General features: G+C 38.4%; 1 protein-coding gene across 2 annotated transcripts in view; it reads left to right on the top strand.

Moving 5' to 3' along the window:
• LANCL1 (LanC like 1) overlaps positions 1 to 12754 on the top strand; it is a 46491-nt gene extending 33737 nt beyond the window's left edge. For both annotated transcript variants that reach the window (XM_023220166.1, XM_023220157.1), the window contains exons 5-10: positions 1274 to 1409; positions 1965 to 2111; positions 4815 to 4997; positions 6338 to 6514; positions 8482 to 8554; positions 9368 to 12754. In XM_023220166.1, coding sequence (XP_023075934.1) covers positions 1274 to 1409; positions 1965 to 2111; positions 4815 to 4997; positions 6338 to 6514; positions 8482 to 8554; positions 9368 to 9444 — 793 coding nt within the window. In that variant the 3' untranslated portion in view covers positions 9445 to 12754. The remainder of the gene's footprint in view (positions 1 to 1273; positions 1410 to 1964; positions 2112 to 4814; positions 4998 to 6337; positions 6515 to 8481; positions 8555 to 9367) is intronic.
• The last annotated feature ends 5049 nt before the right edge of the window (positions 12755 to 17803 follow it).

Here is a 17803-nt window from a genome sequence, read left to right as displayed (position 1 = left end):
GGTAAACTCACCACTGGTTTGGTGGTACTTCAGATTCCTGTCCTCTTCTTCTTTTTGTGTGTTACTATTTGCTTTTCAGAGACCGCAAATAGGTGCTCTATCCTATCCAGGTTTTAGAGCCACATTTTGGGGGAGAAACAAGGTGCAGAGCATGTTTACTCCATCTTACCTGAAACCAGAACTGAAAGTAACGTTTTCTGAGAAGCTGAACTGAGTCTATCCGTAGGGATTGAATGAACCATAATGCATTCATTCATTGGGGTTCTATGCAAGTATTACAAAGAACGTGACTACTCTGTGTGCTCTTATGGAATCATTGTCAAGATGTATTTGTTAAATAGCAAACTGTAGAATATTTATAAATATGTATATTTATGCTTATGTGTACATAAAATCTAGGAATACACACACACACAAATGGTAACCATGGTGATTTCTGAGGAGAACTAGAAGGCTGGGAGATTGAGGAGATGGAGACCTGACTGACACCTCTGTGCTATTAATATTTGCATGTATTGGCCGGTCGCAGTGGCTCACGCCTATAATCCCAGCACTTTGGGAGGCTGAGGCAGGTGGATCACCTGAGGTCGGGAATTGGAGACCAGCCTGAACAACATGGAGAAACCCCGTCTCTACTAAAAATACACAATTAGCCGGGTGTGGTGGTGCGTACCTATAATCCCAGCTCCTCAGGCGGCTGAGGCTGGAGAAGCACTTAAACCTGGGAGGTGGAGGTTGCGGTGAGCCGAGATCATGCCATTGCACTCCAGCCTGGGCAACAAGAGTGAAACTGTCTCAAGAGAAAAAAAAAAAAAAAAAATTACATGTATTATGGACTGTGGTAGATGAGACCTACTTCAGGTAGGCCTGGTGACACATTAAGAAATAAACCAAGGAAGGAGGTGATGGGCCATTTGTTAACCTAGTCCCCTGTCTGGGCTAAATGCCTCAGAGCCAGCAGTTCTTGGCTTCTCTGACCCCAACTGCTAAAATACTCACCTTAGGGCCTGCCTCCATGAGGAACTAGGGAGATTTCGGATAACCTCAGCCATACGTTTGTTTTCTTTCGTTTTATGAATGTATTTGTCAGTTCCATTGTTAAGAAATTTAATGGAGGGCTAATCTGTGAACCGTAACTGTTCAATAGATAGATATTATGTATGTATAAACACGTATTATGTGTGCATGTGTATTTTTTCAATGTACCATTTTTAAGTATACACCAATACCTGATTCCTTTCAAATTATTTTGGGCATGTATTTTTATTTTTAGGCTAATTCACCTAAATAAGATTGATCCTCATGCTCCAAATGAAATGCTGTATGGGCGAATAGGCTACATCTATGCTCTTCTTTTTGTCAATAAGAACTTTGGAGTGGAAAAGATTCCTCAAAGCCATATTCAGCAGGTACCATGTTTTTGTGTTTTTAGGAGTCTCTTTAGGATCCCATTTACTTATTGTCTGCCTAAACTATTGTTTGTGTCTCTCCAGTTAGCACATTCCAAATAAAGGAAGGTGTATCTGGACCTCTAAAGGTTGGGCACAGTCCAAGAACCAATAGCTTCCTACGGAGTGCTGTTGGAAACATTTCTAACTCAGTCAGAAGGCCAGTCTGCTCCATTTCAGAATTTAGAGGCCCTCTCCAAAGAAAATTAGAGCCAAATTTCACCTCCCAGATGGAGGGTCTGCTTTGGTGGTGCCTAGAGGAGTTTATGCTTTTCTTTGACAGGTGAACTCTTGTAAACTGTAATGCAAAGAGCTCACGATCCTCTATGCCCTCCCCCTTCTAGGCTGAATATAGTCCCACTCTCTGATGAAGAATTAAACTACGCCTTTCCCTGGCTGAAAGCTAGTGTGTAATTTGTCGTGTTCCTCAGTACCTCTTAGCAAAAAAGTCATTACCTCCTCCAGGAAGGTTTTTGTTCAGTTAACTTGTTATTTTGGTTGGTTTTCTCTCTGCAGATTTGTGAAACAATTTTAACCTCTGGAGAAAACCTAGCTAGGAAGAGAAACTTCACGGCAAAGTCTCCACTGATGTATGAATGGTACCAGGAATATTATGTAGGGGCTGCTCATGGCCTGGCTGGAATTTATTACTACCTGATGCAGGTAAGGAGTGATTGTGGTGGAACTTTAAAATGTCCTTCCTGACCCATGTACTATCATGGGTGAGAAGACAGATGTTCTAGTTTGTCACTCTGTCAACCTCTGCATTACAGTACTCTCCTTGTAATTAACTTGACCTAGACAAACAAAAGTAATGTTTACGAAGGTGCCTTTAAAAATGTATAAACATTAAAGGCCTTGCATTTTGAGATGAAGTTTGATTTACAGATTACCCTACTTGCCCACTTAGCATCACTTGGGCAAACTAAAGTATTTTGACCTATAGTTCTGCATGAAGCGCCTCTGCTCTGCTCTTGCAGCCAGTGCTTTGAATTAAAAATATTATTCCACATTAAAAGGCACAACTAATTCCAACAAATTCCAGTAATAGGAACAAAATCAATAGAAAACAAATGAGCGCTTGTTGCCTAATGCTTACTTAGAGAGCAAAGCTGAGGAGACTTTTACTTACCTGAAAAACAGCTGAATATGCTCTGCCCAGCAGTTCTTAGGATCTAATACTATTGGGGCACATCAACCAAAGTCAAATAGACTAAAGACAAATAGCGTTTACTGCAGCAAACATAACTTGGGAGAGATCAGAAGAGGACTTCTCATGAGAGCATCATTTTGGGAGACTTCTGAAGCACTCCTTAAGGAGAAATTGGCACTTGTGAGTAAGAATTCATGGCAATTGATCTTTAATGGCAGCAGAGGTATCCCTGTCACCTTCCCAAGGCACACTGTGACGTAAAGAAAAGTGTTTCATTAACGTGTTGAGCAGGAGTGCTTGGATATACATACTACTAGCTCTTTGAGTAGCTGGCCCTTATAATGCAAGATCGGTGTTGGACCTGCCCTCTACCTATAAATAAACAAGGACAACAGAACTGAAAAACTCAAGGTTATTATTACTTTTGAATGCAGAGTCACACATTCAGTGTTAGTGGCAATCAGACACTAACTGGCGTATTTATTCTACACTTTTCAATTAGAGGTTATATAATTAGGATGTTGACATTTAGACTTAAATTTCTTTATTTTTCTGGTGCATGTCTTCCTCTCTATTCCCAGTAGCAAATGCAGATTCCTGAAAGTTTTCAGGAAAGAAGAGTCTTCTGAAGTTTCAAGGTTAGTTAGAATCAAACATATTAGAGGCCCTCTCCAAAGAGGATTAGACAGCCTTATTGAACTTCCATTGAAACAAATAATCAGAACACATAGTTAGTGACTAGACAGCCTCTTCAAACTTTCATTTAAACAAATAATCATGAGACATACTCTGTCTCCTTCTGTTAGCTGTAGTAAGAAATCTGAAAACCCAGGTATTGATTTTTTCATTTGCAGGTTATCATCTATATGAAATGATTTAATTTTTAATCCTGAAAATCTATTCTAGTAGGTACCCCTTCATTAACATAAAATGAAACATTATTATTTTTAGGCCATGTTGGGTAATTCCTGCAAGTTGGAGGAGAGTCCACTCATTCTACTGTAACACTTTGAGCTTTAATGCTATTCTTTGTATAAAATGAAATCTGTCTTTTAAATAACTCAGTGCACTTTCAGAATCTTGTGGAAGTCGTATTGTCAACATTACTGTGACCCCACCACAACCACCTCCTGCCTGTGCTTCACACCACTGCCACCCCTCACCACCACATGCCCCACACCTTGCCTAGCATAACAGCACTTTGACTCTGTTAAAGACATTAGCAGTCATTGAATTAAGAACAGGACCAAAAGGAGAAACTAAAACAGTATCAAAAATGGTAGCTCATATGCTCTATGTCAGTATGTCCTTTCGATCTGTACGTTGTTATATCAAAATAATGTGGCATTTAGATCAGTCCTAAATCCTCTGCAAAAAGACAGACCTGATCTAGAGGCATGCTGTAGTTTGGAATCTAGATTCCAGGTCTCTTAACTTGTTAGTGTCCTTTTTCTATTGAAAATACCACCTATCTCCTCTCTAAATGTAATAACGAAAGTCATGCTTGGTTTGTCTAGTGCCATCTCTTTGTGACTTTTAAAACTTGCTTTATATATTGAAACCATGGGAAACTTCTCTTACACTCACATTCTCAGACATTGACTTAGGAAAATTACTTATATGTATGTAGATAACAATATTGAAAAACAATATATACAAAATGTCGAGCACAGTGGCCCACGCCTGTTATCCCAGTACTTTGGGAGGCCGAGGCGGGCGGATCATCTGAGGTCAGGAGTTCGAGACCAGCCTGGCCAACATGGTGAAACCCCGTCTCTACTAAAAATAGAAAAATTAGCCGGGTGTGGTGACAGGTGTCTGTAATCCCAAGTACTTGGGAGGCTGAGACAGGAGAATTACTTGAACCCAGGAGATAGAGGTTGCAGGGAGCCAAGATCGTACCATTGCACTCCAGCCTTGGTGACAAGAGTGAAACTCCATCTCAAATAAAAAAGAAAAACAATATATACAAAAGACCCTAAGAGTTAGCTAATAGCCCAATTTTATTTTGTCCCATTGTTTAAAGTTTTTAAATGAAATCACAAAAGATTAAAATAGAGGCATCCAATAGGTGGAAAAATTGAATGAAGTCCAAAACCTGTTAATGACCTTCCATTTCCTCTTAGCCATGCTTTTTTTCTGGTTTAAATATACTGAGACCTAGGAAGGTTTGTTTGCTTCCGCAGAACTAATAATTTCCTTCTCATTTTTAGCCCAGCCTTCAAGTGAGCCAAGGGAAGTTACATAGTTTGGTCAAGCCCAGTGTAGACTACGTCTGCCAGCTGAAGTTCCCTTCTGGCAATTACCCTCCATGTATAGGTGATAATCGAGATCTGCTTGTCCATTGGTGCCATGGCGCCCCTGGGGTCATCTACATGCTCATCCAGGCCTATAAGGTACTGTGTGTATTTTTGAAAAAATTTTTTTAATAACCAAAAATGTATAATTTAAAATTAGTTCTACCCTAATCCATAAAGGAACAATAAATAAATCTCTTGCGGGACCTAAGATCACTTTGCTAAATGAATTATAATTCATTCTCACCATCTCTCTGTACCATAGCAGGCATGGTTTCATAACCTACTTTCAACAACAGTTAGGTTGCAATGAGATATTGTTTATGATCCAGCATATTATCTAGCAATTCCACTCCTAGGTGTGTACCCAAAAGAACCAAAACCAAGGATTCAAATAGATACTGTACACCAGCATTATTTATAATTGCCACAAGGTGAAAATAATCCAAGTATTCATCAAGAGATGAACTGATAAAGAAAATATCATATATACAATGGAACATATCATAATGCAATGGAATATTATTCCGCTATTAAAAGAATGACTTTCTGATACATACTACAACATGGATGAACCTTGAAAACATTATGCTAAGTGAAATAAACAGATATAAAAAGACAAATATTGTACGATTCCATTGTAGTGCATAAATAACACTAATAAAAAGCATGCCCTCACAGGACTGCAATCAAAGGTTTTTAGTTGAGGAAAAAAAAAGATGTCTATGACCATTGGTGCCAAATCAACAAATTACAACTCTGCAGATTATTGCTGGGCACTGGCATCTCATAAATAAGCTGCCAGTGTATCAAATTCTACATTTCAGAGAATTAGACACATTCATACTGGAAAAACTTTTTAAACTGCCTTATCCTACTTTTAAGAACACTTAGGTTGCAATGAGCTATTAAAAATACCCACTCAGAATATTTCCTCAGACTTTGATGAAGATACAGGAGGCCGTAAAAATTGTAAAGGTCTATCTATTTTTCTGACAAAGTCTAGTGTTTTATACTCAATTTGCATATTTCCTAAAGAACAGTTGTTCTCCAGTGTGTAAAGAAACTTCCTAATAGTGAAGAGGACATCGTAGTTACCAAAGAAGAGAGCATGTGTTCTTTGGAAGGTCACTCATGCTAACAGCAAGTTGCAAGTTAAATAATGCTGCTTCCTCAGTAACATCCATATAAACAAACACACATGCACAGAAAACTTAGACTGTACATACCAAAGTCATGCACAATTTAAAAAACAAAAAGCCAAACTAGTAGATTTTAGTAATTGTCACTAGCAATATAACACATCCCTCTGTCACTAAATCCTTTACCCTTTCTTGGCAAGCCATCTCCCTCTTTCGTCCTTACCTATCAGGAAGGAATATCAATGGAACTTTCTTTTATATCCGGTATAATAGAATGCATGTCCTTTGCCTCTGCAGGTATTCAGAGAGGAAAAGTATCTCTGTGATGCCTATCAGTGTGCTGATGTGATCTGGCAATATGGGTTGCTGAAGAAGGGATATGGGCTGTGCCACGGTGCTGCAGGGAATGCCTATGCCTTCCTGACACTCTACAACCTCACGCAGGATATGAAGTACCTGTATAGGGCCTGTAAGGTAGGAGTCAGAACCACCAAATAGAAGGCAGCTCAGTGGCTCATACCTGTAATCTCAGCACTTTGGGAGGCTGAGGCAGGTGGATCACCTGAGGTCAGGAGTTCGAGACCAGCCTGGCTAACGTGGTCTCTACTTAAAATACAAAAACTTAGCCAGGTGTGGTGGCAGGTGTCTATAATCCCAGCTACTTTGGAGGCTGAGGCACGAGAATCACTTGAACCCAGGAGGCGGAGGTTGCAGTGAGCTGGTATCATGCCATTGTACTCCAGCCTGGGTGACAAGCGTGAAACTCCATCTTGATGGATTAGAGACTTAAATGTTAGACCTAATACCATAAAAACCCTAGAAGAAAACCTAGGTAGTACCATTCAGGACATAGGCATGGGCAAGGACTTCATGTCTAAAACACCAAAAGCAACGGCAGCAAAAGCCAAAATTGACAAACGGGATATGATTAAACTAAAGAGCTTCTGCACAGCAAAAGAAACTACCATCAGAGTGAACAGGCAACCTACAGAATGGGAGAAAATTTTTGCAATCTACTCATCTGACAAAGGGCTAATATCCAGAATCTACAAAGAACTCAAACAAATTTACAAGAAAAAAAACAACCCCATCAAAAAGTGGGCAAAGGATATGAACAGACATGTCTCAAAAGAAGACATTCGTACAGCCAACAGACACATGAAAAAATGCTCATCATCACTGGCCATCAGAGAAATGCAAATCAAAACCACAATGAGATACCATCTCACACCAGTTAGAATGGCAATCATTAAAAAGTCAGGAAACAACAGGTGCTGGAGAGGATGTGGAGAAATAGGAACACTTTTACACCGTTGGTGGGATTGTAAACTAGTTCAACCATTATGGAAAACGGTATGGCGATTCCTCAAGGATCTAGATCTAGATGTACCATACGACCCAGCCATCCCACTACTGGGTATATACCCAAAGGATTATAAATCATGCTGCTATAAAGACACATGCACACGTATGTTTATTGCGGCACTATTCACAATAGCAAAGACTTGGAATCAACCCAAATGTCCATCTGTGACAGACTGGATTAAGAAAATGTGGCACATATACACCATGGAATATTATGCAGCCATAAAAAAGGATGAGTTTGCGTCCTTTGTAGGGACATGGATGCAGCTGGAAACCATCATTCTTAGCAAACTATCACAAGAACAGAAAACCAAACACCGCATGTTCTCACTCATAGGTGGGAACTGAACAGTGACATCACTTGGACTCGGGAAGGGGAACATCACACACTGGGGCCTATCATGGGGAGGGGGGAGGGGGGAGGGATTGCATTGGGAGTTATACCTGATATAAATGACGAATTGATGGGTGCTGACGAGTTGATGGGTGCAGCACAACAACATGGCACAAGTATACATATGTAACAAACCTGCATGTTATGCACATGTACCCTAGAACTTAAAGTATAATAAAAATAAAAAATTAAAAAAATTAAAAAAAAAAAGAGTGAAAGTCCATCTTGAAAAAAAAAAGAAAAGAAAAGCAGGTCTCCCAGGAGGTTGTAGAAAGCCTTCTAGTTCATCTGATTTAATTCATTTATCCCTAAAATCATAGGTCTTGGATAACAAATACAGTTATTTAAGGAAAACCTTCAAAAACCTTTCAATTAAATTAGCATTCCTTTATAGGGACGTAATTCTACTCAGCAGCATTTATGAGAGAAAAAATAAAGACGTAGGGTGATTTAGTGCCTTCCTTCTTAAATAACCTTGGAGATACGTGACTCAGACAGCTCATTAAATTCCTCCCATGCTGTGTACTCTCTTTCAGACCATCCTTTACTCTGCATTAATCTCCTTTCTCTGATGTGAAGGTAGTGTTTGACTTTTCAGAGTAATTTGTAGAGACAACCTCTTAACTTTCGGGAGGTCTCTGGAAGAAATCACTATACTAATTTAACTTGGTCTCATTTTCAGTTTGCTGAATGGTGCTTAGAGTATGGAGAACATGGATGCAGAACACCAGACACCCCTTTCTCTCTCTTTGAAGGTATTTTGTACACTTTATTTATTTGCCTTATAATATCAGCATCTACTTCCCTGCTTGCTAATTCATGTATTTGAATTTAAGTTTTATCAAAAAATTTAATTATTCTTAAACTACTTTTTTATTTCCTAATATGCTAAATGGATATTAAAAATCAATTAGCACGTGTGCTACCACAGTCCCAATACTGGTAGTCATCGAGTTACTCCCTTTTATGGAGCCAGGCACATGTTGGGTATTTTGCAGATGCCATCATAAATCATTCAGCAGAAAACATACAGTCACTACTACCTTCATGTCACAGCCGAGGAGACTGAGGCTCAGGAGCTTACGTTTGGTAAATGGCAGGGCTCTGACTTGAACTTGTCTGGCTCCATTCTCTCTCCAGTCTTCTACTGGGATGTAAGGCTGAGCACCTCACTAGTGATCTCTTCTAATGTTGAACTACAATGTATGTAAACATAGAGTTACACTTCATTTAAATCATTGCCATTAATATTGTAATGTTGTTAATGTTAAAAAATGGAGCCATCCTTCGTTTTTGCAGAGTTGTAACTGCTCTCAGGGGGTGTCAGTGAGGTGGGGAAAAAGCCATAGGATGCTGAAGGAGGAGGGCCAAGAGGACATCCCCACCCTCCCCTCCAGTGTGGCCTTGATTCAGACCTTAGGGACGAGGCTGTCACTGGTGGGCACCCTTGTTGATGTTTATGTGTTTGAATAGACTGAAATGCTGTTGACTTGTGGAGGGAAAAAAAAGCCATCCTATGAAATGGAGTCATTTGGTATAATAACTTTTGCCTCTTTCTCTTTCTTCAGGAATGGCTGGAACAATATATTTCCTGGCTGACCTGCTAGTCCCCGCAAAAGCCAGGTTCCCTGCATTTGAACTCTGAAAGGAAAGCATGCCACCAGCTCACTGCATGGCCCTTTCTGTATATTCAAACCCAAGCTAAGTGCTTTTGTTGCTTTCCAAGGAAACAAAGAGTCAAACTGTGCACTTGATTTTGTTAGCTTTTTTCAGAATTTGTCTTTCATTTGGTTCATTTCCATTATCATTTACTTTTACTTAAAAGTATCCAAGGAAGTCTTTTAACTTTAATTTCCATTTCTTCCTAAAGGGAGACTGAGTGGTATGTACCGTGTTTTGAGGTTGTATATATATGTTCCAGAAGTTGGAGGAAATCTTATTTAAATTTATGAATATAACCATCTGTTACTATTCTAAAAATGTTTAAAAGAAACTCAATATAGATAAAAATAAATATGTGACTATTGTTGGGTATTGCACTTCACTTTTCTTTAATATTTTTCCTCCAATTGGAGGGCAAACAATTTTATGACTTGCTTTTCTCTAGGTGTTTCATTTTGAAAGGGGACAAAAATATAACTAAATGCTTCCAGGAGAAAAATTCCAAGAATTGCAATCTGGACTTGGGACCTAAATATCATTTTTAAAATTCTTGATGCCCATTTAGACGAGAGGTAAACATACTTTCAGATTTACCTGTTTTTGTCAGCAAGGCATACAGGCTTCAGAAGCCAACATTTTTAATCAAAAACTTATAAAACGTGATGATCATTGTGAAAATTCTGAGTCGAAGGTTAGTTCAAGTTAAGCTAAGAATAACAGTTTGTGTTTTCTCTAAAATAATCCGGGTTTTTTGGAACTCTTTATTTAAATATGTTTGTTTTTCAGTATTCATATAAGATCAGGAAGCTAATTTTCTATGTAGGAATGTGCTTTGACCTAGGATTTCAGTCCACTCTGACTGACTTTCTAAACTTTAACTTGAGTTTTTTACAGTGACTATGCACTAGTGCTGACTCTTTGGTATAAGCCATAAAATATTTTCCATCTTATCAATTTATCTGAACTTTGATCTTTTCACTAAATAGTACAGTATTCTACTTCGCTTTAAAAAAGGGGGATGAGAAAGGGAATACTATGTAACCAATAACTTGAACAAAAACACTAAGCTTTTAATAGAAATGCTTTTTGTTGAGGAGATATTATCCAGAGTTCATGCTTAGAACAAATGCATCTTTGTGTATCCTAGGCTTAACAATTCAGCAGTTTCTGAGACCACAGAATCAGATTTTCTGTAGTAGATAAAGACTCCCTGGTGCTTGAAATTCTGTACAAATGTTTGGACTCATCAGCTTTTACTCCTCCTCCTTCCAATACTGCCTTTGCCTGGCTTGTTTTGTCTCTTTGCAACTGATTTTGCAAAAGAGATTTTGCAACTGATTTTGCAAAAAAAAATTGTAGCTTTAAAATAACAGGGTCTAAGTATTTTCAATGTGCCTATTTCACAGCTCTCTTGGTGACAAAAACATGCTATTTTTATTGGAACTTCAAACCAAATCCCCACTGAGTGTGTGCTGGTTCCTGCAGGTAGCAGTCTCCTATTATCTCCTGTTTAGCACCAAAAGAGCTAATATTATTGGAAATCAACCCTTTAAAGGCCACTGGCAGTAGGATTTAAAAAGCAGCCCACTGCTCAATTTCTAGGATCAGCTTCCTCCTTCTTGACTTGTGTAAGTCGGCACTACCTTGTGCCTCTCAGATTGCTGAAGTGCTACTGGTAAGCGTGTGCATGCTCTGCCTTTCTTGTGAAAGTTTTCAGTCAGCGACATCAGCACTTACAGTAAGAAGTAAAAGTAGTGCACAGCAAAGCTAATTTGCCTTTGTCTGTGGTATTCAACTTGAAAGAATAAAGCTCATTTGGTTTAGTTAAATGTCTTACTCTACTGTGCCTATGCTTTTAGCTACGTTACTAAGCAAGGGAAAAGAACACTTTCTTTGAGCCAAAGGAGACTTGATCACAGTTCTCCAAGTATCGTGATAGCAATGCTTAACCCCAGGAAGATTTCAAGGCAGGGAGAAGAACATTTCAAGTAAGATTCTTGTTAACCCATTTATGCCTAGTGTTCCATTACTGGAATGCTAAGCTTGTGGGAGTCATTTACATCCTACTGCTCAAAGTCATTGCCAAGGTCTGATTTTTCACACAAAAAATTGCAACCCCCAGCATAAATGGGTTAGCTACGGTCATCTGTTAGCAAACACCAACACAAACACAATTCAAGTTTGTTTGTTTTTTCTAAGCTTTTGAAAACTTATTAAACTGGCACAATTTTATATGTATGCTATTTGTTGTATTTTGTTGTATTTATGCTTAAGAGCAAAAAAGTTTTGATGGGATTTTAAACTCAGGCAAAGCCTACAACGCTGAGACAATCCCCTAACATGGTAGTAACTAAAGAAACTTTTATACTAGGCTTCTTAGTTTTAAAAGGTAGTGGCATCATTGTTTCAGTTCTAGTTCTGTTACATTTTTCTCTCGGATATTTTTCTTCTTGGTAAAAATCTTTCCCAGAAGTTGCTTCCTAGAAAACTCAATACCATCTCTCATCTCCGTACAGGGACTAGGTAATAAAACCTTCAAAGGTTACCAAGCAGTGTTCATTTCTCCCGTCACATGCTTCTGTTTCTATAGTAATTTAGAAATTGCAAATAGTTAACTTTTCATCTTATAAAAAATGTTAACATTATCCTGGCTATTTCCATAGATACCATGGACTATTATTATTACTATCCTGACTATTTCCATAGATACTATGGACTGTAGTGTGGCCTGAGTTGTCAGTCTTTAATCCTGAGTCATGTGGCTCTCTTTTTATCTTTCATGTCAGTTCCAATTATTTGGCATCAGAAACCTTCATGGTAGGTAGAGTTTTAGGTAAAAGTGGATCTAGGGTTACTTTCTTTATTAACATTTCCTAAATAACTGAATTGAGAGACATACTCTGCTACTATGTCCCTCAGGTTAATTTTTGTCTGATCTTATGATGGTCCTGCCTTTTACTAGCTACTTTAGAAATAGAAAATGTGAAGAGTGACTATTTACGCATACACTCCTTTGGCTACTAGAACTCATCTGTAGTCCTTTATTATTTACACTGAATTCCAATTTCATTTCTGCTTGCGCTAAATAAGAGCACCTCATTCCTGTGTTTTCTGTACTATTGAGCTATAGACGAACTGTTTCTCTAATTATAAAGCAAACTGTTTGGGATATTCAGGGAAACTGCCCAAATGTTATATTGTCATTTAATGGGAAAGGCTGGGATCATATGTATTTTCATGTTCTGTAAAGGATTTGACTTACTGGTTCTCAATAAAATTTTATTAGGACTATATATCATCATGTGCTTTTTGTTTGGTTTGGTTTGGTTTGGTTTAAGCTTAAGAAATATTTTCCCTCAATGGCAACCGAAGGTTTTTTTCCTCTATACACCCATTTCCTAGGCTGCTTTGTTCTTTTTTCCTCTTTGTTGGATAAAACAAGATTTTCTCTACTGTCTGATAATAGAGATTTATAAGAGGAAAATATTTTTAAATCGGATCATTATAGAATTAGGAGGAATCTACGAGGCTTCAAGAACAACAGCGTATTAACCATCTCATAATATAAGAATCTGCTGCGGGGTTAATAACTAAAGGCCTAATTCTAGAAGTTGATTTTCCTGCTGACCAATTCTGCTTTGAATAGAAAAGGGGGGGTTAAATGAGGCATAATCATAAAATATATATGCAGAGGTTAGAAAAATTTTGCTGAGTCACTTGGGATGACTTTGTGCCACTCCTTTTTATGACACAGCTAGTTAGTGTGACTTAGCACAACAGAGATTTGACAAATTATAGAATACTCGTTTTCATCTCTAAATTACAATGTGTGTGCTGGTACATAGGATGAAAATGTCCTTCATACCCAAAGTCTATTTATTGAATGATAATACTGAGGATAAATGCAGAGTTACATATATTTCTCTTATTTGAGTGAAGTAAAGGTATGTATGGTAATAGCAAGACTCTGGATGTAGGCAGTGAGGCATGGGGAGGACACTGCCTTGCAAAGGCCACACAGAGATTCCCAAATGATGCCTAGCAAGGTCCTGCTAACTCTGCGAGGTTAGTTTCCATTGGCAAGGCCAGCTCTAGTTGACTGCTCGGTGGCTTCTCCTCCTACTAGGAGGAAAATAATGACAGGCACAGTAAGTTGCACCACAGTCGTAACCTCATGAACAAAGAAAACTTCAAGATACTTGTTTTTTGTGACTTACCTATAGTATATTTTTTCCTAATTTTGCATTGGAAAAGATCTTAACCTTTCTCCTCCTCTTCACACTCTCTGAATAGAAAAGAATAATTTTTATGTCATTCTTTTTTTCCAAGATAATTCCCACTGTGGATTCAGTTATTAAAATTCTCATATCTTCTCTATTCTATTAAGCATCATTTAAACTGAAAACCTACAAGTTAGTCCCCTGAAAATTTGCTTTCTCATTGTTTCTCATCCAAATTTGCCCTCTTCCTTCTAAAGCAGTGGGTCAATTAACAAAACAAGAGAACTCGGGCTTTTTTTTTTTTTCTTTTTTTGTAACAATGGCAAATATATTGGCTTCATTGGTCCCATGATGTAAACACCATTTTCCAGAAGCCCTGTACTAGTGCATCCTCAGGGACTTATTTGGCAATTTTGTGAGTAATAGGAGAAGGCAGCAAAGACAATAAGCCAAGAAATGAAATAATGAGGATTGAGAAATAGATCTTAGCAGGGCTGCTGCTCATAGTCAACCAGTTTAATTTCACATTTCTACATTATGTTAACTTTTCAACCACATGAAAATTACAACATGGTAACATTAAGTCTGCAACTAATGTTCTAATATTCAACAAGTAAGTGTTAGACAAAGCATTTCTGAGGTACTTAGTCATTATGTAGGGAAACACGAGACTTTATAAGTCAGTTTATAAAATAGTGTCCCAATTGCCAAATTTCTCTTTGATGGAGCTGGGATGTTAAGAAAGGCATTTATAAGCCAGAAAATACTGATGTGGCACACGTGAAAGATGATACTATTTTCACGGGATTCAGTGTTCAGAAATGAACATGCCCCCTCTTGCTGATACAGTCTGAACTGCTGGTACTTTCAGTTTTTATGACGCAGACATGCCATTTTATTAATCATACCATGACCAATGCCTTAAAATCATTTATCCCCAAAATTCATTAAACATGCTATCTTTATGTACAAGGTACTGGCTATGGGATCTGTTTGCATGAGGTAGGCATTTCTACTCTGGCAACTCAGTCTGGTGAAGACAGGTGACTGGATAAGCAATTGCAAGGAAATGTATTATAATAATCCTATCACCATTCCAACTACTCTTCCCATTATTCCATAACTTCATGTATATTGGGTCTCTCATATGGCCTGCAGTTTCTGTCTATGGAGATATTGGTGTTTAGAACTCTAATAGGAAGAAGACAATTTAAAAGCCAATTGGCCAGCCCAGAAGCACTCAGAGTTCTTTCATTTGGACCACCTTGATGTTGGGCAAGGCGGAGGGAAATTTGAAGACGAAGAGTCCTTTGCCCCCAACATTATTTTCATTCAGTTGACCAACTTCTCAAAAATTCACAGTATTACTATTAATAATTTAGGCTAAATTCATTTTTCTTCAGGAATCCTCCATTAAGATGCAAATATTTTAGAATAGTTACTGATCCTGCTATGTCATAAGCATCTTATTACTTGGTGCATGACCTAGAGAGACATTAACTTGAACTCAACAACACTGTGTTGCTAGAACGTGCTAGTAATAGCATCTAGCTAAGATTAAAAAGATAATATAATATCTGCTCATAAAAGACTGTTTAGATGTGATGATGAGTATAAACAAGTAATTTCAATGTGCTGTAGAACTACACCAGCACTACCGTGTTATGAGTAGCAAATGTATATAGTAGACATGTCATTTTTCTTTATTTGCCATCATCTGGCATTCACCATGATTCATATGGAAGAATTTCATAAAGTGATGGAGGGGTCTCTGGTACCTCAGAGGTCATTTATCGAGGGATACTTCAGTGCTTAAGAACAAAGCTGACCCAGAAAGCATATGTGAGTTAATAAAACTGGTTAAATAATTTTGACGTCAGGGCTTCTCAACCATCAATGTGCATACAAATTACATGGGGATCTTTTACAGTAATTTCTAAAATGCAGGTCAGGAAGTGCCTGAGATTCTGCATTTCTAACAAATTACCAGATAATGCCCATGCTGGCCAGAGCCTACTTTGAGTGCCATGGGATTAAATTATCCATCATAAATTTCAACTAAATAGAAAAAAAGTAAACTCAGGAGTTGGCTTATGAGTTGGAAGAAATTAATTGATGTTTGTGAAATCAGAGGACTATGCAGTAGAAGCAGGAGCATGAAAGAGCTGGAATGATTGGGGTCTGATTTCTGATATGACACGAATTCTTATAATGTCAAGGCAAAGGGGGTGGTCTTGAGTTGGCCAGTATTCTGTACTGGTGATTTCAGGAAGTAAAAGAAAATTAACTGGAATAAGTATGTGTTCGTAATTTGAATCGGATGACTTTTCAATCCAAAGAGTCACATGCTTCTGGTATAATATTAGAATGATAGGAAAGATAGACTATACTAAAGAATTCATTTGAGTCATCTAGAATCATCAAGGCTCATACGGGAAAAATTAGGTCCCTCTGCTTCTCATTTAGAATTTATAAGGAGTCAAGATTAGCCAACCAACTTTTTAAAGATATTAAACACAAAAGTAGATCAATCACATTCTTTAAAAAAAAAATCTTAGCATATTATGAGTAGTAGTTGTATACTAGAGGTGTCATTTTTCTTTATTTGCCATCATCTGCCATTCACCATTATTCATATATAAAAATTTCATAAAATGTTGAGGGTCTATAGTGCCTTAGAGGCCACTTATCCAGGAACACTTCATTGCTTAAGGAAAAAGCTGACCCAGGAAGTTTGGAAACTTAATTGTAAATAGGAAAAACCCATTATTCCTCAACTCCTAAATTGAAGCCTGATACAATGAGTGTGATTATTAATAACCCTATCTTCCTGTTCACATAAGCATATTCCCTGGGTGTTTCATTTTTAGAATTGATCCAAGTTTGGATGATTCACATAATCAATGCATTTGCTACCACTTACAACAGTGAATGTCCAACATGTTTTGTTTGATCTCTTACAAGTTCTTACCTACCCAGTTAAAAATTGAGTTGCTAGGAAGTGACATTAGCAAGATAGCAAAACAGGAAGTTCCAGCCCTCGTTTCTCCACAGAAACACTGATATAACAACATGCAAACCGAAATACCTTTAGGAGAATTCCAGAATCCAGGTAAGAAGTTGACGTAGCCTGGCAGGAACAAAACCAGAATATCCACACTGAGATAGGTAAGAAAAGCAATTTCATTTTACCCACATCAGCACAGCTCAGCACCGGGAGAGACCAGCCCAACCAGGAGAGAACAGCCCAGCTTGTGACTTCCCCTAAGGTGGGAAAAAAGAGTGGTGAATGCATGAGTTCAGCATTCAGGGTTTTTGGAAGACTAACCTGGTGACTGATTTCTGTCTTACCCCACGTATCATTTGGATGCTTGGGGTGGGACAGGAGTAGGATCACTGAGAACAAAAACAAGTGGAGGGAGGCTTGCAGCAGCCAGAAAGACTTAGTGTGATAGAGAGAAGGTATGCAAGTTGAGGCTTCTCTTTAGGGAGGGAGGGAAAATAGTGAAGCATGTATCCAATATTCTGACTCTTTGGAGGGCTGCCCCAAGGGAATGGTTTCGCCCTTTCCTCGGACTACTGACTTAACCAGCATAGTTTGTATACCTGGGGGGTCTCTGAGAACAAAGGAGAGTCATGGGTCAGCTTGCTGCAGCTGGCATGACTCAACACGGTCAGGAGCTGCACAACTTACGGTGTCTTTCTCAAGAGGGAAAAAGAAGTGGACTGTGTGTTGGACATTCGAGAGGACTGAGGGATATCTGCCTCTCCTGATGCAGGGCGCTGACAGGAAGACAGCATACTTTGGATTCCTGGTGGCCACTGAGAACAAGTGAGAGTGGAGCAGATTGCTATTATAGGACCAGAGAATGTGTAGTCCTACATATAGACACCAGAGAGAGAGAGAAAGATTACAAGCTCAAAAAAACAAAAAAAACAAACAAACAAAAAAAAAAAGGCAGGCTTCTCTAATTGAGAAATTATATGCACAGACCCAGAGAAGTTGCATCTCTCCCAAAAAGGTTTTGGAAGTTCCCAGAATGTCTAGCTTGGTGAAGGTCTTCCTTTGTATGAAGCCAGTGTGTAAACACAGGGAGATGTAGCTATCTCTTCAAATGCATA

Source organism: Piliocolobus tephrosceles, chromosome 11 (assembly GCF_002776525.5).
Source record: "Piliocolobus tephrosceles isolate RC106 chromosome 11, ASM277652v3, whole genome shotgun sequence".
Taxonomy (NCBI): domain Eukaryota; kingdom Metazoa; phylum Chordata; class Mammalia; order Primates; family Cercopithecidae; genus Piliocolobus; species Piliocolobus tephrosceles.
Note: the sequence above shows the minus strand (reverse complement) of the source record. Positions and strands in the feature narration are given on the sequence as shown.